Source organism: Pteropus medius, unplaced genomic scaffold (genome assembly GCF_902729225.1).
Source record: "Pteropus medius unplaced genomic scaffold, Ma_sr-lr_union100, whole genome shotgun sequence".
Taxonomy (NCBI): domain Eukaryota; kingdom Metazoa; phylum Chordata; class Mammalia; order Chiroptera; family Pteropodidae; genus Pteropus; species Pteropus medius.
The window spans coordinates 1,132,537-1,148,121 of NW_024347855.1; the positions used below are offsets into that span (position 1 = coordinate 1,132,537).

The following is a 15,585-nucleotide window of genomic DNA, read 5'->3' on the forward strand; positions in this document are numbered from 1 at the left end:
GGAAGACGAGAACCTAAGGAGTCTTTCGTCTTATTTTTACACAAATAAAATTGTCACATACAGAAACAAGGGGAGAAACACCAAAAAACCAAAACAAACAAAAAAACCCACCAAACAAACCAAAAAAACGCCCCAAAACAACAACAATGCTTGACTGAGAAAAAATATACCATCGACAAGACTGTCAGAGAGAGGGGTGGTCCAGGTGGGTACTGTGTTCTAGAAAGAATGTGAGTCTGAGAGAAGAATCACAAATAAAGAAGCCTCTTCAAGCAGTGAGTGAGACCAGGAATGGAAAGCGGACCCCATATGTGTGCTGTGGGGCTTAGCTCTTATAATCCCAGAAATGCCAATGAATAAATAAAGATTGCTAACAATGCCGCCACCTGGAAGTACTGAAGCAAATTAATACAGGTACACAAATGTAAAAGTACCCAACAGTTTTGTCCTGATGAGCTCAAAATAAAAACTTCCACTTTTGTTCTGTAGTGTGGGAAACACTACAAACAAATAAGATCATTTTACTAACATATGCAGTATATTTATAACCAATCTGAAAAGATATTTGGTAGAGGGTATAGTTTACTTTGGCAAATTACATATAACTAATGAATTTTTAAAATCTTACTCATTGTATAAACAGATTCTTTTAAATAGAAATGGTATATTAAATCCCAAATGTAGATGTGACATTTGTGTTAACACAAATCAACATTATGCTAACACAACAAATCTTCCTTCCTCTTCTCCTGATCTTGATGAAACAATCAACCCTGAAATGATTAAAATTAAAGTGCGTACTCAGGAAATGTGGCACCACATAGGACGGCCATGGCAGCCACCTTTCCAGAACAAGGAAGGATAGCCACAATTCCATAAAACAGGAGCCATGGAGAAAATGTCACTGTAAATCACGCTGGCACAGCTATCTGAATATCCTTCTTGCCTCCTTCCCTTAATTCTTTTTTCTAAAGATATTTTTGACATTAAGAGTTGATCCATTGCTGCCTGAAAAACAGCCTTTCTGACAGGTAGGGTGCGTGTGCTGGTGGCTGAGGAAGCGTTCAGAGCCCAAGGGGAGCATTAACTGTGGGGGAATGTTCTTTAACCCTCCCTGCATTCCTCTCTGTTCAAGTGACACTCAGGCTCAAAAGATCTACGGTGCAATGCTCCAGTTTGTGCTGAAGCGTTTGGTTAAATATTAATTCCTGCTCTCCCAAACCTCTGAAGCTGGGGCTTGGAACTGCTCACCCTCCAAATCACTTGACTGATTTTCTCTCTTTAAATAGACTTTGGTATGACCTGCCACTTGACAGAGAGTAATACCGAACCAAGAACCACCACCAAGGAGGCCTGGGTCATAGCAGGAAAATGTCATTAACAGTTGCCTAGTGAAATGGCTTAAACAGGGTTCGGTGTCAATCAGCTATTTAAAAAATGAGTGATGATACTAGTCTAGGCCACCAAGTGACCTTACCCATAACTAATAATAAAGTACTAATGGGAGCAAAACAGTAATTCTGAGAGGACAGGAGAAGCTGAGGGCACTAAGGACTTTGCTGTAATTAAGCACTTAATCCTGGAAGATAAAAGGAAGGACTGAGACTCTGTTCTGAACTTTTACGTGAATCATTCCTTTGCCCAGCGTATCCACACTGTGTACACTACCTACCCCTTAGTCACTTAGTAGCCGTCTTGGTTATCAGGTCGACTATCGTGGTACTGCAGTGATTATATTCAAGTATCCCTTATTTTGCTTAATATTATGGCCCCAAAAAGCAAGAGTAGTGATTCTGGCAATTTGAATAAGAGAAGCTATAAAGTGCTTCCTTTAAGTGAAAAGGTATGTATGTATAGGAAAATATATACTATATATACAGTTCACTACTATCCATGGTTTCAGGCTTCCACTGGAGACTTTCGAACATATGCCCCTTGGATAAGGGTGTCTACTGTATTTATTTGGCTAGTAAGAAGTGGGGGCAAAACATAGGTGGTCAGTGACTAATCCTGACCTTTCTGGGCTGGTGGCAGTAGAGTGTGGGTGAGAGCTTCAGTGTTAGGTCTAGTCTGGCAGTTTTTAAAAGTAAAAGAAAATCAGACCCGAGTGAAATTAGCTTTCATAAAAGTTCTGTTAACAAATGAATAGCATTAGGATCCTTGTGTTCTGTTTCTTGTAGTGGGCACTGCCTGGAAGCCCGAGACCCTCAGCGCATCATGGACAGGCTCTGATCTCTCTGAGAGTCAAGACGGGGTCCCAGGCTCTCTGCAGAGAGCAGCAGGAAGAAGTGACCATCGAGCACTGCATCTGAGAATCTGCTTTTCCTGTGCTCCTATCATTTAACTTGCAGAGAGGAATACTAGTTATATCTTCCCAAGACAAATTATTAACACTCTTTACAAACCTCAGTATTTCAAGGGTATTCGCATTCTATTGCTGAGGCAGACGAAAAGCAGATAATATGCCCAAATTATAAATGCAGAGTTGTTTCGGCTATTTAATTTTAAATCTACAAACTATAAAGATAAACAAACCTGCCTACCCATTTCAACAGTAGTGTGCTAAACCAGGCAGAAATCTCAACAGACTATTTCTATCTTGTTCACTTTGACACATGCACAGGTAAGAAAAGATCATCGTGGGGCACAGAGACTGAACTTCAGAGAAAAAGTCTCTGAAATGTGCAAAGCCAGCATGCCTTCCCATTCGTAGGAGCTCAGAACGATAAGAAAAATACTTTAAGGCTACAGGGGAAAAGGGAGCATTTCTCCTGAGCGTCTGAGCATCTCTCCTCAGGGACGGAGAGAGAGGAGCTAAATTAGGAAAGAAATGGAGTGATCTGGAGAGGCTGGACTGGTTCTGCACAGACTGGAGCAAATGAGCTGAATCGAAGAATCTTCTAAGCATTTTGTACCTCCTTCACCCGAGCACTGGCCGTGATGCATCCTTCTCCCCTTCCAGTCCCCACTTCCACGAGGTCTATGAAATCTCCCTCTCTCCCCAAGGCAGTAAAGGCACTGTGCACTGCTTCCCCAGGTGAATGTGAACAGGGCAAAGGTGAAGGAGGAGAACCCGCACATGTCCCCAAAGCACAACACTCTACCCGTGACATGTGTCACCTACAGAAATCGACTTCACCATAAAATATATCTAATATTGGCAGCTGCGACCCAGAGGGTTCTGCAGATTGAAAAATAAACTTATTCTCACCGCAGAGTGAATATAGATTATAATGTAGAAGAACTCATTAACTCAAAGTGCTATTTACCTCTTTCTGGGTCTTCTCTAGGACCCCAAGTCGACTAGCAGGTCTGCAGAGAGCGAAATCTACAAAGCATCACAGTTTACCCGTAGCTCAAAGGGCTCTGTTCTGGGAGGTGGGGGAGCAGGAGGAAGCCTCCTCACATCATCAGAACAGGAGAGGTGAGGAGAAAGTGCTGACACCCTCTGAGGGGAATAGGGAGATGGGTGGGAGATGGCCCCGCAAGCCTTAACCTCCATGTTCCTGTGGGAATCGCAGATGTTCTGCCAAGATGCAGGTGAACTACGGATCGAGCCTTTGCCTGTGTGGTCCCAAAAGGTAGGTGAAAAGTCTCTAGGGCTCCATGGTGGAGCCGATCCCCTTCAAAAATACTTGAAAATCATATATCTAATAAGGGATTTGTCAGTGGGTTACATAAGAGACTGTCGCAACTCAATAATAAAAAGACAGATAATGAGGATTTAAGTAGACATTTCACCAAAGTTCTACAAATGGCCGATAGCACATGAAAAGATGCTTCTCATCAACAACCATTAAGGAAACAAAAATCAAACCCTGGCCAAGGCCGAGAAGCCAGACACCATGGGTCTGATACCATGTGATTCCAAGATATGAAACCTCCAGAACAGGCGAATCCACAGACACAGAAAGCGGATTTGTGGGTGCCAGCGGCTGGGGTTGGGGAGTGACTGCTAATGGGTACTGGGGTTTTTTTTAGGGTGATGAAATGTTTTAAAATTAGATTATAGTGATGGTCTTATAACTTGGAAAATGTACTAAAAACCACTGAACTGTGCTCTTTAAACAGGAGGATTTTATGGTATATAAATTATATCTCATTAAAGCGGCCAGGTAGCTCTCTCCCTCAGATCCGTGAGGTTCTGAGCACTGTGCATCATGCGTCTCTGAGTCGGCACAACTCTCACCTCACTTCGCTGAAGCTGCTTTTCTCACCCCAGAGAGGCATAGCTTTTACCAGAATGAAGGGTTCTCTACACTTTAGGGAAAACCAGTAACATTTTTAAGGTTCTGTTTTCAATATAGATCATTTCTTAATGGGTAAAATTGAGTTCAATGCTTTTCCAAAGGAGTATGCCCAACAGCAGAGAAACTTGAAAATTTTATACTCAAAGTACAATGGGATAAACACAGCTGAGGGCAACATTATACTCTCACATTCTGGGTGTAAAGCAAGGTTAATGCCTCACTTCTAGGAGCCACACAGTTTCTATAAATTATTTTAGATGCAAATGGCCATGCTCCCCGCCTGAACCGCAAAGTCCAGTAGTCCAGAGAAGAAACAGGGATTTCGCAGGTGTCTCTCTCCATCTCTCTGCCACTCCAGTAAGGGCAAGATGCTTCTGAATTTAGATTTTACCAGGAAAATGGCTGAACTACTGAAAGGAACCAAGTTTTGGCAGTCATGGCTTCAGCAACTTTGCTGTCAACTTTGCTAGGGTTTGGGGTATGGCTGCCTGAATATGACAGTTAGAAAGCACACAAGGACAATAGAGAGTTTTAAAAATATGTTGAAAATCAATTTTAGCCAGTGTTAGTCACCTAATGGAAGTTTTGAATTTCAGCTGAAACAAACAAAACCTATTAGCTAAATTACTTTGTGAGACCAGGACCGGAACATAAGCATGTAATCTAGCCTCAAATTACTAGATCAATTTTTATAGAGGTGGTTCTTCCCAACGACCACTTTTTTTTTTTTTGAAATTTACAGAGATTCAATGACAAAGCAATTCCTTGTTCTGGTGTCTGTTTATAGCTTTTAAAGGCAATATTTCTTGTTCAACGTGTAAGAAGACAATGTAAGGCTTAGGTGTTTCTAAAAATAGGAATTTTTCTGGTTCCCTTTTCATAAGCAGCTCCAGCATTCCCATGAAGAAGACAATGGTGACGTTGGCCCCTTTTGTCCTCCCTGCCCACGTCCCACACGTGTCTGTCGCATCGACGTGTTTTTCACTCTTGCTGTTGTAAGCTTCACTTGTGTTGATAAGATCAAAGTTCTCTGCCATGAATCACCAGCCTTTCCGGTGGCTGGTCTGGACCTCAAGGCTTCGAGGCCTCCCACAGCAAGGCCGACACCCAGAGCGCGTCCTCCCTTCTGTCCTCATGGACACGAGCCCCTGGCATCTGTTGGCATGCAGGATGAAAACCTCACTGCCCTCTCGCCATACTTAATAGTAATGACTGGTTTTTTCTTCCCAGACAAATCTGGGGTGTTTGCAAGGCCCTCAGTGGCATTTTTCTGCCACGAATGTATTTCTAACACAAAATCGTTTGGATCACAAAAGCTCAAGTGATGGTCCACTTCATTTGGAAACAGAGGCCATCTGGAAAACATTAAATGCCAGCTGATCTAAACTGTAATTTACTGGGTCCAGAACCAAATTAAAATTTCAATTCCAACCACAAATGACCTTTAGCCAGTTTTGGACTTGGCCTGGTTCACAGAAAGAGACTCAGAGCTTCACAAAAGCGTTCATGGACTGGGGGCATGCAGAGATTAGAGAAAAGGGCGACTTAGAATTCAAGAGATCGTAGAGACCGGGAGCTGCTTGGTGGGTGAGAAGCACTGAAGACTGACTCCCAGTTCTTGTGAAATGCAACAGGAGCAAAAACAACACTGATGTCATCCAACTCGCCCTATGTTTTTGACAAAAGTAAGTTTCCAGATGAAGCAGCTAGGAAGAAGCCAATGTCTTTATCGCTACTTTGACGTGAAAATGGCAGGAAAGTGACCAAATGGACTGGGTTTTTCCCAGTTTCCCACTGTGGCTCTGAGGGACTCAGCTACAATGCGCTTTATCACTGCATTTGCAGAAATGGAGACGGTACCACCTTTGTTACGGGTTATCGGGAAAGCTCTAAAGCCTTGCCACAGAGAAGGCAGCTTTCTGTTAAACTCTGTAGGTAAATTACCTGTCACCACCTATTCTGTGTGTACTTCAGAGGCTCGGCTCACCCAGAACTCCAAGGACAAGGGTGGGATTCACCGCGTGCTGGCTCTGGGCCTGGGGTGGGACACCGATGGGGAAGAATGGGGTAGCGTCCTTTCTAGGAGGGGCAGCACCGAACCTAGCTCAGGAGACAGATGAGCCTGTGCAGGTGATGCGTTCCCAAGTCACAAGTCAGGGAACCAGAGCCTGTCAGCAAGAATCAACAACTGAAATCTAAGCAGACATTAAAAAGTGGGGGAGAAGATGGGCCAAAATGAGTGACCAGGAGCTAAAACCAGAGATTCTAAGAGGAAAGACAAGGTTTACAAGTGTTGAGAGGCCTCCAGGAAGAACCATGCAATGAAGTATTAAAATTTGAGGCTGCTCCCCTGCTCTAGGGGTCAGAGGGAATTCAGCTGGGTCCCAGCCACAGGGGAAAGCCCGGCATGGAGGCCATAGTGCCCAACTCCAGCCCTGTCATCAATGAAGCAGGCCGCTGCTGCCCAACCCTGTTGGCTCCTCCCCCAAAGAGAAAAGGGGAGGGAATCGTTAATCACTGATGATATAATTGCTATCCTCTGTGAGCCAGAGGCTAAGGCCTCCTATAGCCCATAGTGCGTCATTGTGTGCCTATGTCCCCAAGAGCTTCAGAAGGGGAAACGGTGGTCTGTGGCTCAGCAGTCGCCGTGCTGGAGGTCAGCAGCAATGTGCTGGCACCAGGGCCATGGACTCTGGTGACACTTTATAAAGAAAGGAAAGGCATGGAGACAGAGACTGGGTTCCAAAGACGACGAGAAAGTGGGGTGGGCAGACGGTTGAGGCCCTGTCCTATTCTTACATCTGCGTCCCCACTCGCTAACCTGTACCAAAAGCTGTTTGCTTCTCTCCAGACATCCCCCTAGTAACACCCTACTCATTTGCAGAAATGGAGACATTACTGCCTTTGTCAGAAATATATCCTGGTGTGTCCCCAGCTCTTAAAATTGCAATGCAAGCTCAGTAGCTTCTCAGTAGTAAAATGTGGGTAAAGATATCAGACGCCTACAATCCAAAGAAATTAGCTGAAGCACGAGGGTCAGCAGAAAACACCACACTTAGGACGGCAGGGTAAAATCAATTAGCAGGAAAGATGCTCAAATAACCAAGTATCCAAGCCCCCAGTTCTTTTGAAGGCACTGTGAAAACCGTCACCCAGGAGGTCGGCACAAAAATCATGTGATTTCTATATTTACTTCCCACTACTGATTTGCTTTTTCTAGAGATGAATTAGCCAGAAAACTAAGCAAACCTACTCAATTCCCAAACAAGAACATGTTGGTATACATGCAGGCTTTTAACAGCTGAAATTATATACCTTCAACTGCCTTGTAGGCATATTTTCTAAATATTGAATATATATCTAATGAAGGCAACTGCAGGACTGAGTCAGGAATTACGACACACTGTTTAGGGAAAATACTGACAAATTGGATAACAACATACACAGAGCAGCTTCAGCAATCGTGGTTCAGCTGGCTGGCTACAGTCTGGAAATAAGCTGCCTTGATTCTGGCATGAATCTCTGAAACCAAAGCAAAAGTTTTGTTTGGGGAAGATAACTGCATTGGAGCCTGAGGCTGAGGTCAATCCCCTGTCACCCAACCCACGGAGGTCTGTGCCATGGGACTAGGAAGTGACTAGTCAAAAGTCACCCGTGAGTCCCTCGACTGGAGGCTGTGCTGGCGGTGGCAGAGGCCAGAGGTGAGAACAGAGAAACTGCGGGATGGGGGAGAGGGGAGCTGCCTCTGTTGTTTGAATGTGACTCTCAGGGCTGTCACTGGCCATCGAGGGCCAAAAGCCAGAGTGAAGGGAAAGACAAGAGATGAGGCAGAGAAGGCCAGTCCGAAAAAGCAAACCTGGGCCTGGAAATCCTTTAGAAGTTAGAAGACCGAGACTCAGAACACAACCCAAGGGGAAAGGACCGTCTGAAGTCACCTGAGCCACCCAGAGGTCAGTGAGCTAGAAGGTCGCAGCAAAATTACAGCAAAATTCTGCCAGAGTTAATGTCCATTTTGTAATAAGATAGCCCATGGAATATTTCCAGGCTTCAAAGTCCACAGATTGTTAACAGATGTTGACAAAATACAAGCTCACTGTCCTCAATAACACACTCTGGTCACTGCACGACCCCTCCTAACCCCACATAAAGCACTCCTTGGGGCTTGCAGTAGGAAACCAGAAGGGTCAGTGGAAGAAGCCTCCAGAACAAAAAGCTGCAGGCCTGAAAGGACAGTCAGCAACTGTCCCAGCATCTCTGTAAGAGGTGAGAAATAGCACACCACCTCACAGATAGGTGACAGGGTGATCATAACAAAAGTAGACACCTCACAGAGGAAGGAAGCAGAGTTCACTCCCCGCGGTTACGCAGGGAAGACCCATATGTTTCTGGTCATCCTGGGGAGACAGCTGTTGGGTCTCCAGTCAGCAAAAGATGAAAAAACAGGCAAAGCACAATCAGAAAGACTCCTGGGTGTCAGCTCTGACAGACCCCACAGGCCGAGACAGAGATGAGATGCTGGCCACAGGGCTGTCCTGGAGACAAAGGCCTAGGCCTGCACTGTCTTCCTGACAGGCCACGGGGCCAAATGCAGACCACCCATTCCTGGTCAGTAGGTCCAGAGGGATACCATCATCAAGAAGAATCATTATTGAAGCCAGCGGTTCATGAGATGGCGGAGCAGCATCCTCACAACTGGCCCCCACGGTGAGTTTCCTTAGCAAGTCACACTCCTACCAAGAGCAGAGCTCTTTGGGATGAGGATGATGAGGCACAACCTACAGTCTGGAGGTCCCCATGAGCAGGCCTCCCTCCTAGACACTGATCTTTAGGTGTGAGGCTGTGATGCAGGAGGCATGAATATCTGCTGCCTTCTCCCATGGGAGAAGCTGCCCCTGGCCCCAGAGCCATGCATTCCGTACAGGCTTCCAGCCCAAGTGATAAGAACAAAAATAGTAGGTATGGGCTGCCACAGAGACACCACCCCCTCACCCTTGGCTCTACCCCTGGAGCTACAGGGGCATGCCCTGTGCAGAGGGGGCAGGAGAAGATGTATGCAGAGGAGCTGGCCTCCTGCCCAAGGTTGGGAGGTGAGGGTGGGGGAAGCGGGACCTGCTGCCTCTTGCCCTCTCTGTCCCCCCATGAGCTAAGTGACATAAGGTTAAAATAAAAATGCATCTCTCTCCTAATTGACGCCGACTCTGACCCATAGTCAGAGGTCTGGAGCTGCATCCCTGCCAAATACCTCAGAGGGAAATGGTCAGCCAGGGTGGACTGTCCATCCAGTCAGCAAGTCCCTGGATTTCAAAGCATACGAACACGGAGAAGAAAAAGCATGGCTAATAGCACCGTGTTCCTAGAACCTTCAATGTACTGAAAATCATTGAATAAAACTTTGTGTTTACATGTGAAATGGAACTAGGTTCTGGGTTCAGATAACCATAAATGTGGAATAATTTTCATTATCTGCATTGTTCCACACACTGCAGGATGTCAAACATCCCTGCTCTGCCTCCTCATTGCCAACAGCAGCGCCAACCACTGTGACAACCAAAATGCTCCCCCAAATGTAAAACTCCCTAGGTGGGGAGAGGCTCGGCCTCCTTTGAGAACCACCATGGCAGTTAGCACTTGGTTTTCCCTCCCCAAATAATAAATGAACGTCGTTAAGAAGAAAAGCCCATGTGCCCTCACTGATTTGCATTCCTGCTGCGTGTTCCTCCTTCTGGACTCTCCAGTGACTGTGGGCAAATAGTGATGGAGGCCAGCAGGACCACGGTGATGGGTTTCAGTCCCTGGAGCTAGGACACTCAAATGTGAGGCTGCTTGGTGCTTGCTTTCCTGGCTGACTCTTTTCCCACTTTGTAGGCCTCTAACCCGAAGGCTGAAGGAGCCAAGACAATGCTGCCTTGGAGAGTTCCCACATCCATCCTGGGTGCCACACACACACACACACACACACACACAAAACCTGGGACTGACTCCTCAGAGGGTCGTTCACTCAAGAAAGTGGACCGCGATGCTTTCTTTAGAAGGAAATCACATAAATGAGAGTGTAATTTTATGTTCTGATTTTAAGTGGAAATAGGCTGGGCATTTGTATGTGAATTCACATTGGTTTACAGCTACTGAAACATACTTACAAGGAAATGTTTTAGCTAAAATAACAAATATAACCTCAAGATGAGAATCGTTCCCAAGGCAGAGAGTTTTCTGTCATTGTTTCCAATGAATACTGGAATGTGTTAAATCTGGATATGCTACCATCTTGGGAACTTAGAAATAACAACATCGATGGCAAAATGAAACCAAAACAGGTGACTCGGAGAGATAGGCGCCCTCTCTCTGAGTTTTAAATCTGTACCTGTTGGTATAGAATTATGGCACAGCAGAACAGGAGTCAATATAGAGGTGTTTGCCATCAAACCCTTCATAGCCCCAAAACCTGCCATGACTTACATGCCATGACTTACGAAGACTGCAGGACTAGCTGGCAAAGACAGGGCTAGCACTGAGGTCTCTAAAGGTTGCTCCTATTTTTAAAGTGATTTTCATGATAATTTCTCCTTTTAATCTATAAATCCCCTGAGTGGGGGTGGCTGGCTGCCTCTCCTACTTTTTGGCATCTCTCTTACAAGGATAAGAACAGTTTCTTTTCACCATACACATCTTAGATTTAAAAGTATACGAGATTTTCCCAAAATACTTTTTAGCCATGAGCTAAATGCTTTCTGAAACTGTAGGTATAAAATAGAACAAACTGAAGACTGTTTTCATTTCTCTCTCTTAAGAAGCTACCAAAGTGGAGACTCGACAGGGATTGGTGACTGTTACCTCCTTTTTAACTCCCAGCTTGCAAGCAGTTCTCACCGGTGTAGATGGGAACTGCATAATTTGTCACACTCTCCAATGAAGCACCCACCGTTCCACTCTGTGCCCTGGAAGACTATGCCTGGAATGTGAGCCCAGTCAGGACGCGAGGGCGCGAGGGCAATACCAAAGTGAAAAAACACAGGGCAGGAACTGAGTAAGAGTTGTGGGGATGTGGGCAAATGAACTGTGGACTCTGGGCAAGTCACGATATGTCGTGCACTAAATCATTAATCAGCTTCCTTCTAGTTTGTAAATTTCTGTGATAGTGTGAGCATTTGTAAACACTTTCTGCTCCTGATAGTTTGAGTTTTATGATCCTGAATCAGAATATGCCATTTGAGCATAAATGGTTGTGAAAGTCACTTTGTTACAGTGATAAAAGTTTCTGGATGAGGGCAAAGAAGTTAAATCAGACTAACCACTCCTGGATACTCTGCTTGTGTTACCTCAAAAGATCCCATCTGTGGCTTTCTTTTATCTCCAGGTAAAAAAAAATTACTGAACAACATGATGAAAGATTTGATCACAATCCACTGTGAACTACTGTTAGAGCCCGAAGAAACATCCTTTCAGTCAATTTTGCTGAATTGAGTGCAGAGGAGTTTTATGGCTCTATCATGTAGTTCGCTCTGATGAAGACCTGGCAGTTTCTTGCCATAGATAATGGCTTTTCAAGTCACAACTCATAATCTCAGAGATAGCCCTTCGGCTTTAGCAGCAACACGTGCGGGGGTGCAGTGATCACCACTTCTGCTGGGATTCTACAAATCCCAAAATAAACAATAACAGGAAGAGGTTTGAGGGTTTTCCAAGCATTTAAATTCTATGGTAATATACTTTAAAAAAAAAAAAAAAGAGGATAAGTAACTCGGAGCTTGTGAAAAACTACCCTGTCTCTGCCATGGAAAGTTTGCAGATGTTAACATTTATGATGTATGATTTAGCGTTTAAGAACTAACACACCACAGATGAAGTCCCCAATTTTTCTTCTTCAGTCCCTTTTTTTACTTATCGCCGATTTGGTTAACTCTCATGAACCGTGAACTTCATGTCATTTACCCAATTGTTCTGTTGGGTTTTCTTTTTTCCACTGATCCATAGACTTTCACTACAGGTGACAGACACTGATAATTTAGGTAAAATATTGTATATCCATCTTCCCAGTTAGTCCCTTCTCTTTTAATTTTCATAGTCTTATCTCATAGAAGTTTTACATTGTGAAGCAAATCTACCAGTCTTTCTGAAAACACTTCTTATACCGTGATATTTTTAAAGGAAATATTTTCTGACTTTTCAGCTCCTAGGTAATACGATTTGAAGGCTGACTGGCTGGAGGAGGCGACAACCCCGAAAGAACAATGAAGTCTCAGCAAGGGGAAGCATTTTCCCAAAGCGGCATGTCAAAGGCAAATCCCTGGGGTCTGACTCCCTGTCCTGTCCCCCTGGCCTAGAGGATCAGGAGTGCTGAAATAAGATTCCAAGTAGTCAAGCTGTGAATAAATAAATAATTAGAGGAGAATAAAAAACTTTCATAAGGGTTAGTTTTCATGATCTTGATTAGATTAATAGGGATCATATTTAACACTGGTTTCTATATTCTATCAGGGTCAGAAACTTGAACACCTGCAGGGCCAGGCAGGTAAGTAAGTGCAGAAGTGGGTGGGTGTGTCCCAAGGCCAGCAGCCATTCCTGGGGCAGCTGGGATACAGGAATACAGGCTCCTGACCCTTGCTGCCTGGTCCCCTGATGAGCCTAGCAGTTTCCAGGCTTTTTTAAAAACACTAGAAGGAGCTATGATATCTGCCCTATGGGCTACGCCTGGCAATGAGCCAGCTATCTGCCTAACATGTGAGATGGTATGGTACCATCCCAGCACTGGTAACTACCAAAAAGACCTGTGGAATTAACAAATAAATATTTACTACATAAAAAATGAAATTTCATGCTTCCCAGGCCACAATATTTTAAATCTCAGGTTGATTTTATCAAATTCATATCAAAGCAATAAATATTTATTGGCAGCCCTGTGGACACTACCATCACAACTATCTTAAACAAACATGATTTAATGACCTGGAACTTTGAGTCTCTGAGTGAGAAAAAAAGAACCATTCCAGTTTTGAATGTGCATTTAATATGTGTGTGAACTGGCCGAAGTTTGAGATAGAATCTTTAGAAAAAAAAATATTGGAAATGACAACTTAATAACCTAGTTGTAAAATAATACTAATACCACTTGGGCAGGTTTCTATCTGAAAAATCTTTTCTTACTTAAATACCAAAAGCTCCGGCAGCGTGTAATTCTGCATTCACGGGAGTTCTGCGGTCAGCGTCTGCCCCCAACTCAGTGCCCAGCACACAGTGGGTTCCTTTCCCTATTTGGGAGATGGATGGAAGCACAGAATCTCTCATTGAGCAACCTTCTTTGACATTACCCTCATAAGTTCCAGATAATTAAAGACAGATAAGAGAAGGGACTTTATTCCCACCTTTGGAACAAAATATTTGGGAGAGACTGAGAAATGAAAAGGTGTGCTCTGATCACAAAACCTTCAATGGATTCCGGCTTGGGGATGACTTACTGTTCTTCAACATAGTGAAATCTTTATATTTCTCTTCCTTTAAAACCCTGAGCTGCATCTGTCACTGGGGCATATCGACAGAAGGCTTACCGTAGTTCTTACCAAGCTGATGATGACAGGAATTAGTACAGCATATCGATTGAACAAGGTTTGTTTTCCATTGTACACATTTTTTTAAGTGAAAAGCAACTCACATAAAAAATGCATAACTTGTTCAAAGTAGGTTACTCTAGTTCTCTAAGAGAATAACTTACGCAAGCCATTTTTTTTTTCCAACTGACACACCATTAATTAAGAATTTGCCATTTCAGAACTGATGTCATTCTGTCTGCTTGGCAAAATAGAAACAAAATGAAGTCATTCCATAAAAAAATACAATAAAATAAAAGCTTGAAAGAGTTCCCAAAACCCTTCCAGATAATCTTAGAAGCATTTTTAATACAACAAACACAAGAGAAAGAACACCTATCTCTGATTTTTACATCAATAAATCAAAGTAAATTGGCTGAGCCATTCATGATGACGGAGACATTTTATTGGTATGTAAGTTCAATGAACTGTTAACATAAACTGAGAAGTCAGAGTATGGCTGGCTTGAACCTTTGTGTTACACGAATCAGGTAACTGCGTCCATATACTTGAGCGGAAGGAGCACAAAGGTCACGGTGTAAATCTTGTCTAGACATTACAATAGTGGAAAGTGCTGCCTCAAAAAAAAAAAAGAACAAAACAAAACATGTAAAGCGTGGTAGTAAGTCCCGACAGAGCACAGACCTTTGCCCTTTTTATATTAAGTTGCAATTATTCACTTGCCATTGCTCATTCTGAAGAAACTTCTTCACTCATATTTCAATAAGCAATGTTTTCCTAGAGACATTTCCCAGGGGTCCAAAATGTAATCACATTTCTTATATAAAACTCTATGCCCTCCATATAATTATACCTATCAATGATCACTTTTTATAAGTAGGTATAATTTACAAGCATTAAAATTAGAATTTCAACCATTTTAAAACATTTTTGCTATCAGTTTACTACAGGTCTCTCGAGCCCATCATTAGAAGTAAATGTACTCCACAATGAGATACCACACATAACTCATTAAAGTTACCATATGACCCAGCAATTCTATTGCTAGGTATATCCCCAGAAGAAATGAAACATATCTTGACACAAAAACATGTACATGAATATTCATAGCCACATTATTCATAGTAGCCAAAAAGTTGAAGTCTCCCAAATGTCCATCAACTGATAAATGGATAAAAAAGTATGGTCTACCCATGCAGTAAAGTATTATTCAGCCATAAAAAGGAATGAAGCACTGACACATGCCACTACATGGATGAACTTGAAAACATTATGCTAAGTGAAAGAAGCCAGACACAAAAGGCTGTACCTTATGATTCCATTTATACAAGATGTCTAAAACAGGCACATTTATAGAGACAGAAGATTAGTGGCTGCTGGGGGCTGGGGAGAGAGGGGAATGAGGAGTGAAGGCTAACAGGTGCAGGGTTTCTTTTTGGGGAGGTGAAAATGTTCTAAAATTTGATAGTAGTGATATTTGTACAACTCTGTGAATATCCTAAAAAACACTGACTTGTACCATTTAAAAGCATGAACTGTATGGCATATGAGTTTTATTTCAATAAAGCTGTTATTTCATATATATATATATATATATATATGAAAAAAGACATGGGCGTACTATAAATTCCAGAATGGAAATGAAAACCTGTTCTCGTTTTTTGCAGTCTATCCAAATTCAACATATATGTAAACTTTTCATCATATGCTTTTGAATTTTGTAGAATTATTGAACATCTTGGCATAAAGGAGGATGCTAACACTATTAGTTATGTTTCCAGTCACTGAGATAG

At 43.1% G+C, this 15,585-nt stretch overlaps 1 protein-coding gene across 5 annotated transcripts in view; it reads right to left on the reverse strand.

Moving 5' to 3' along the window:
* ATP11A (ATPase phospholipid transporting 11A) overlaps nt 1-15,585 on the reverse strand; it is a 140,599-nt gene that overhangs the window by 73,815 nt on the left and 51,199 nt on the right. For 3 of the 5 annotated variants that reach the window (XM_039878800.1, XM_039878804.1, XM_039878803.1), the window contains exon 1: nt 11,082-11,153. The exons of the other annotated variants lie outside the window; for them this stretch is intronic. In XM_039878800.1, coding sequence (XP_039734734.1) covers nt 11,082-11,138 — 57 coding nt within the window. In that variant the 5' untranslated portion in view covers nt 11,139-11,153. Of the gene's footprint in view, nt 1-11,081; nt 11,154-15,585 lie in introns of those variants that run through there. 5 annotated transcript variants of the gene reach the window in all.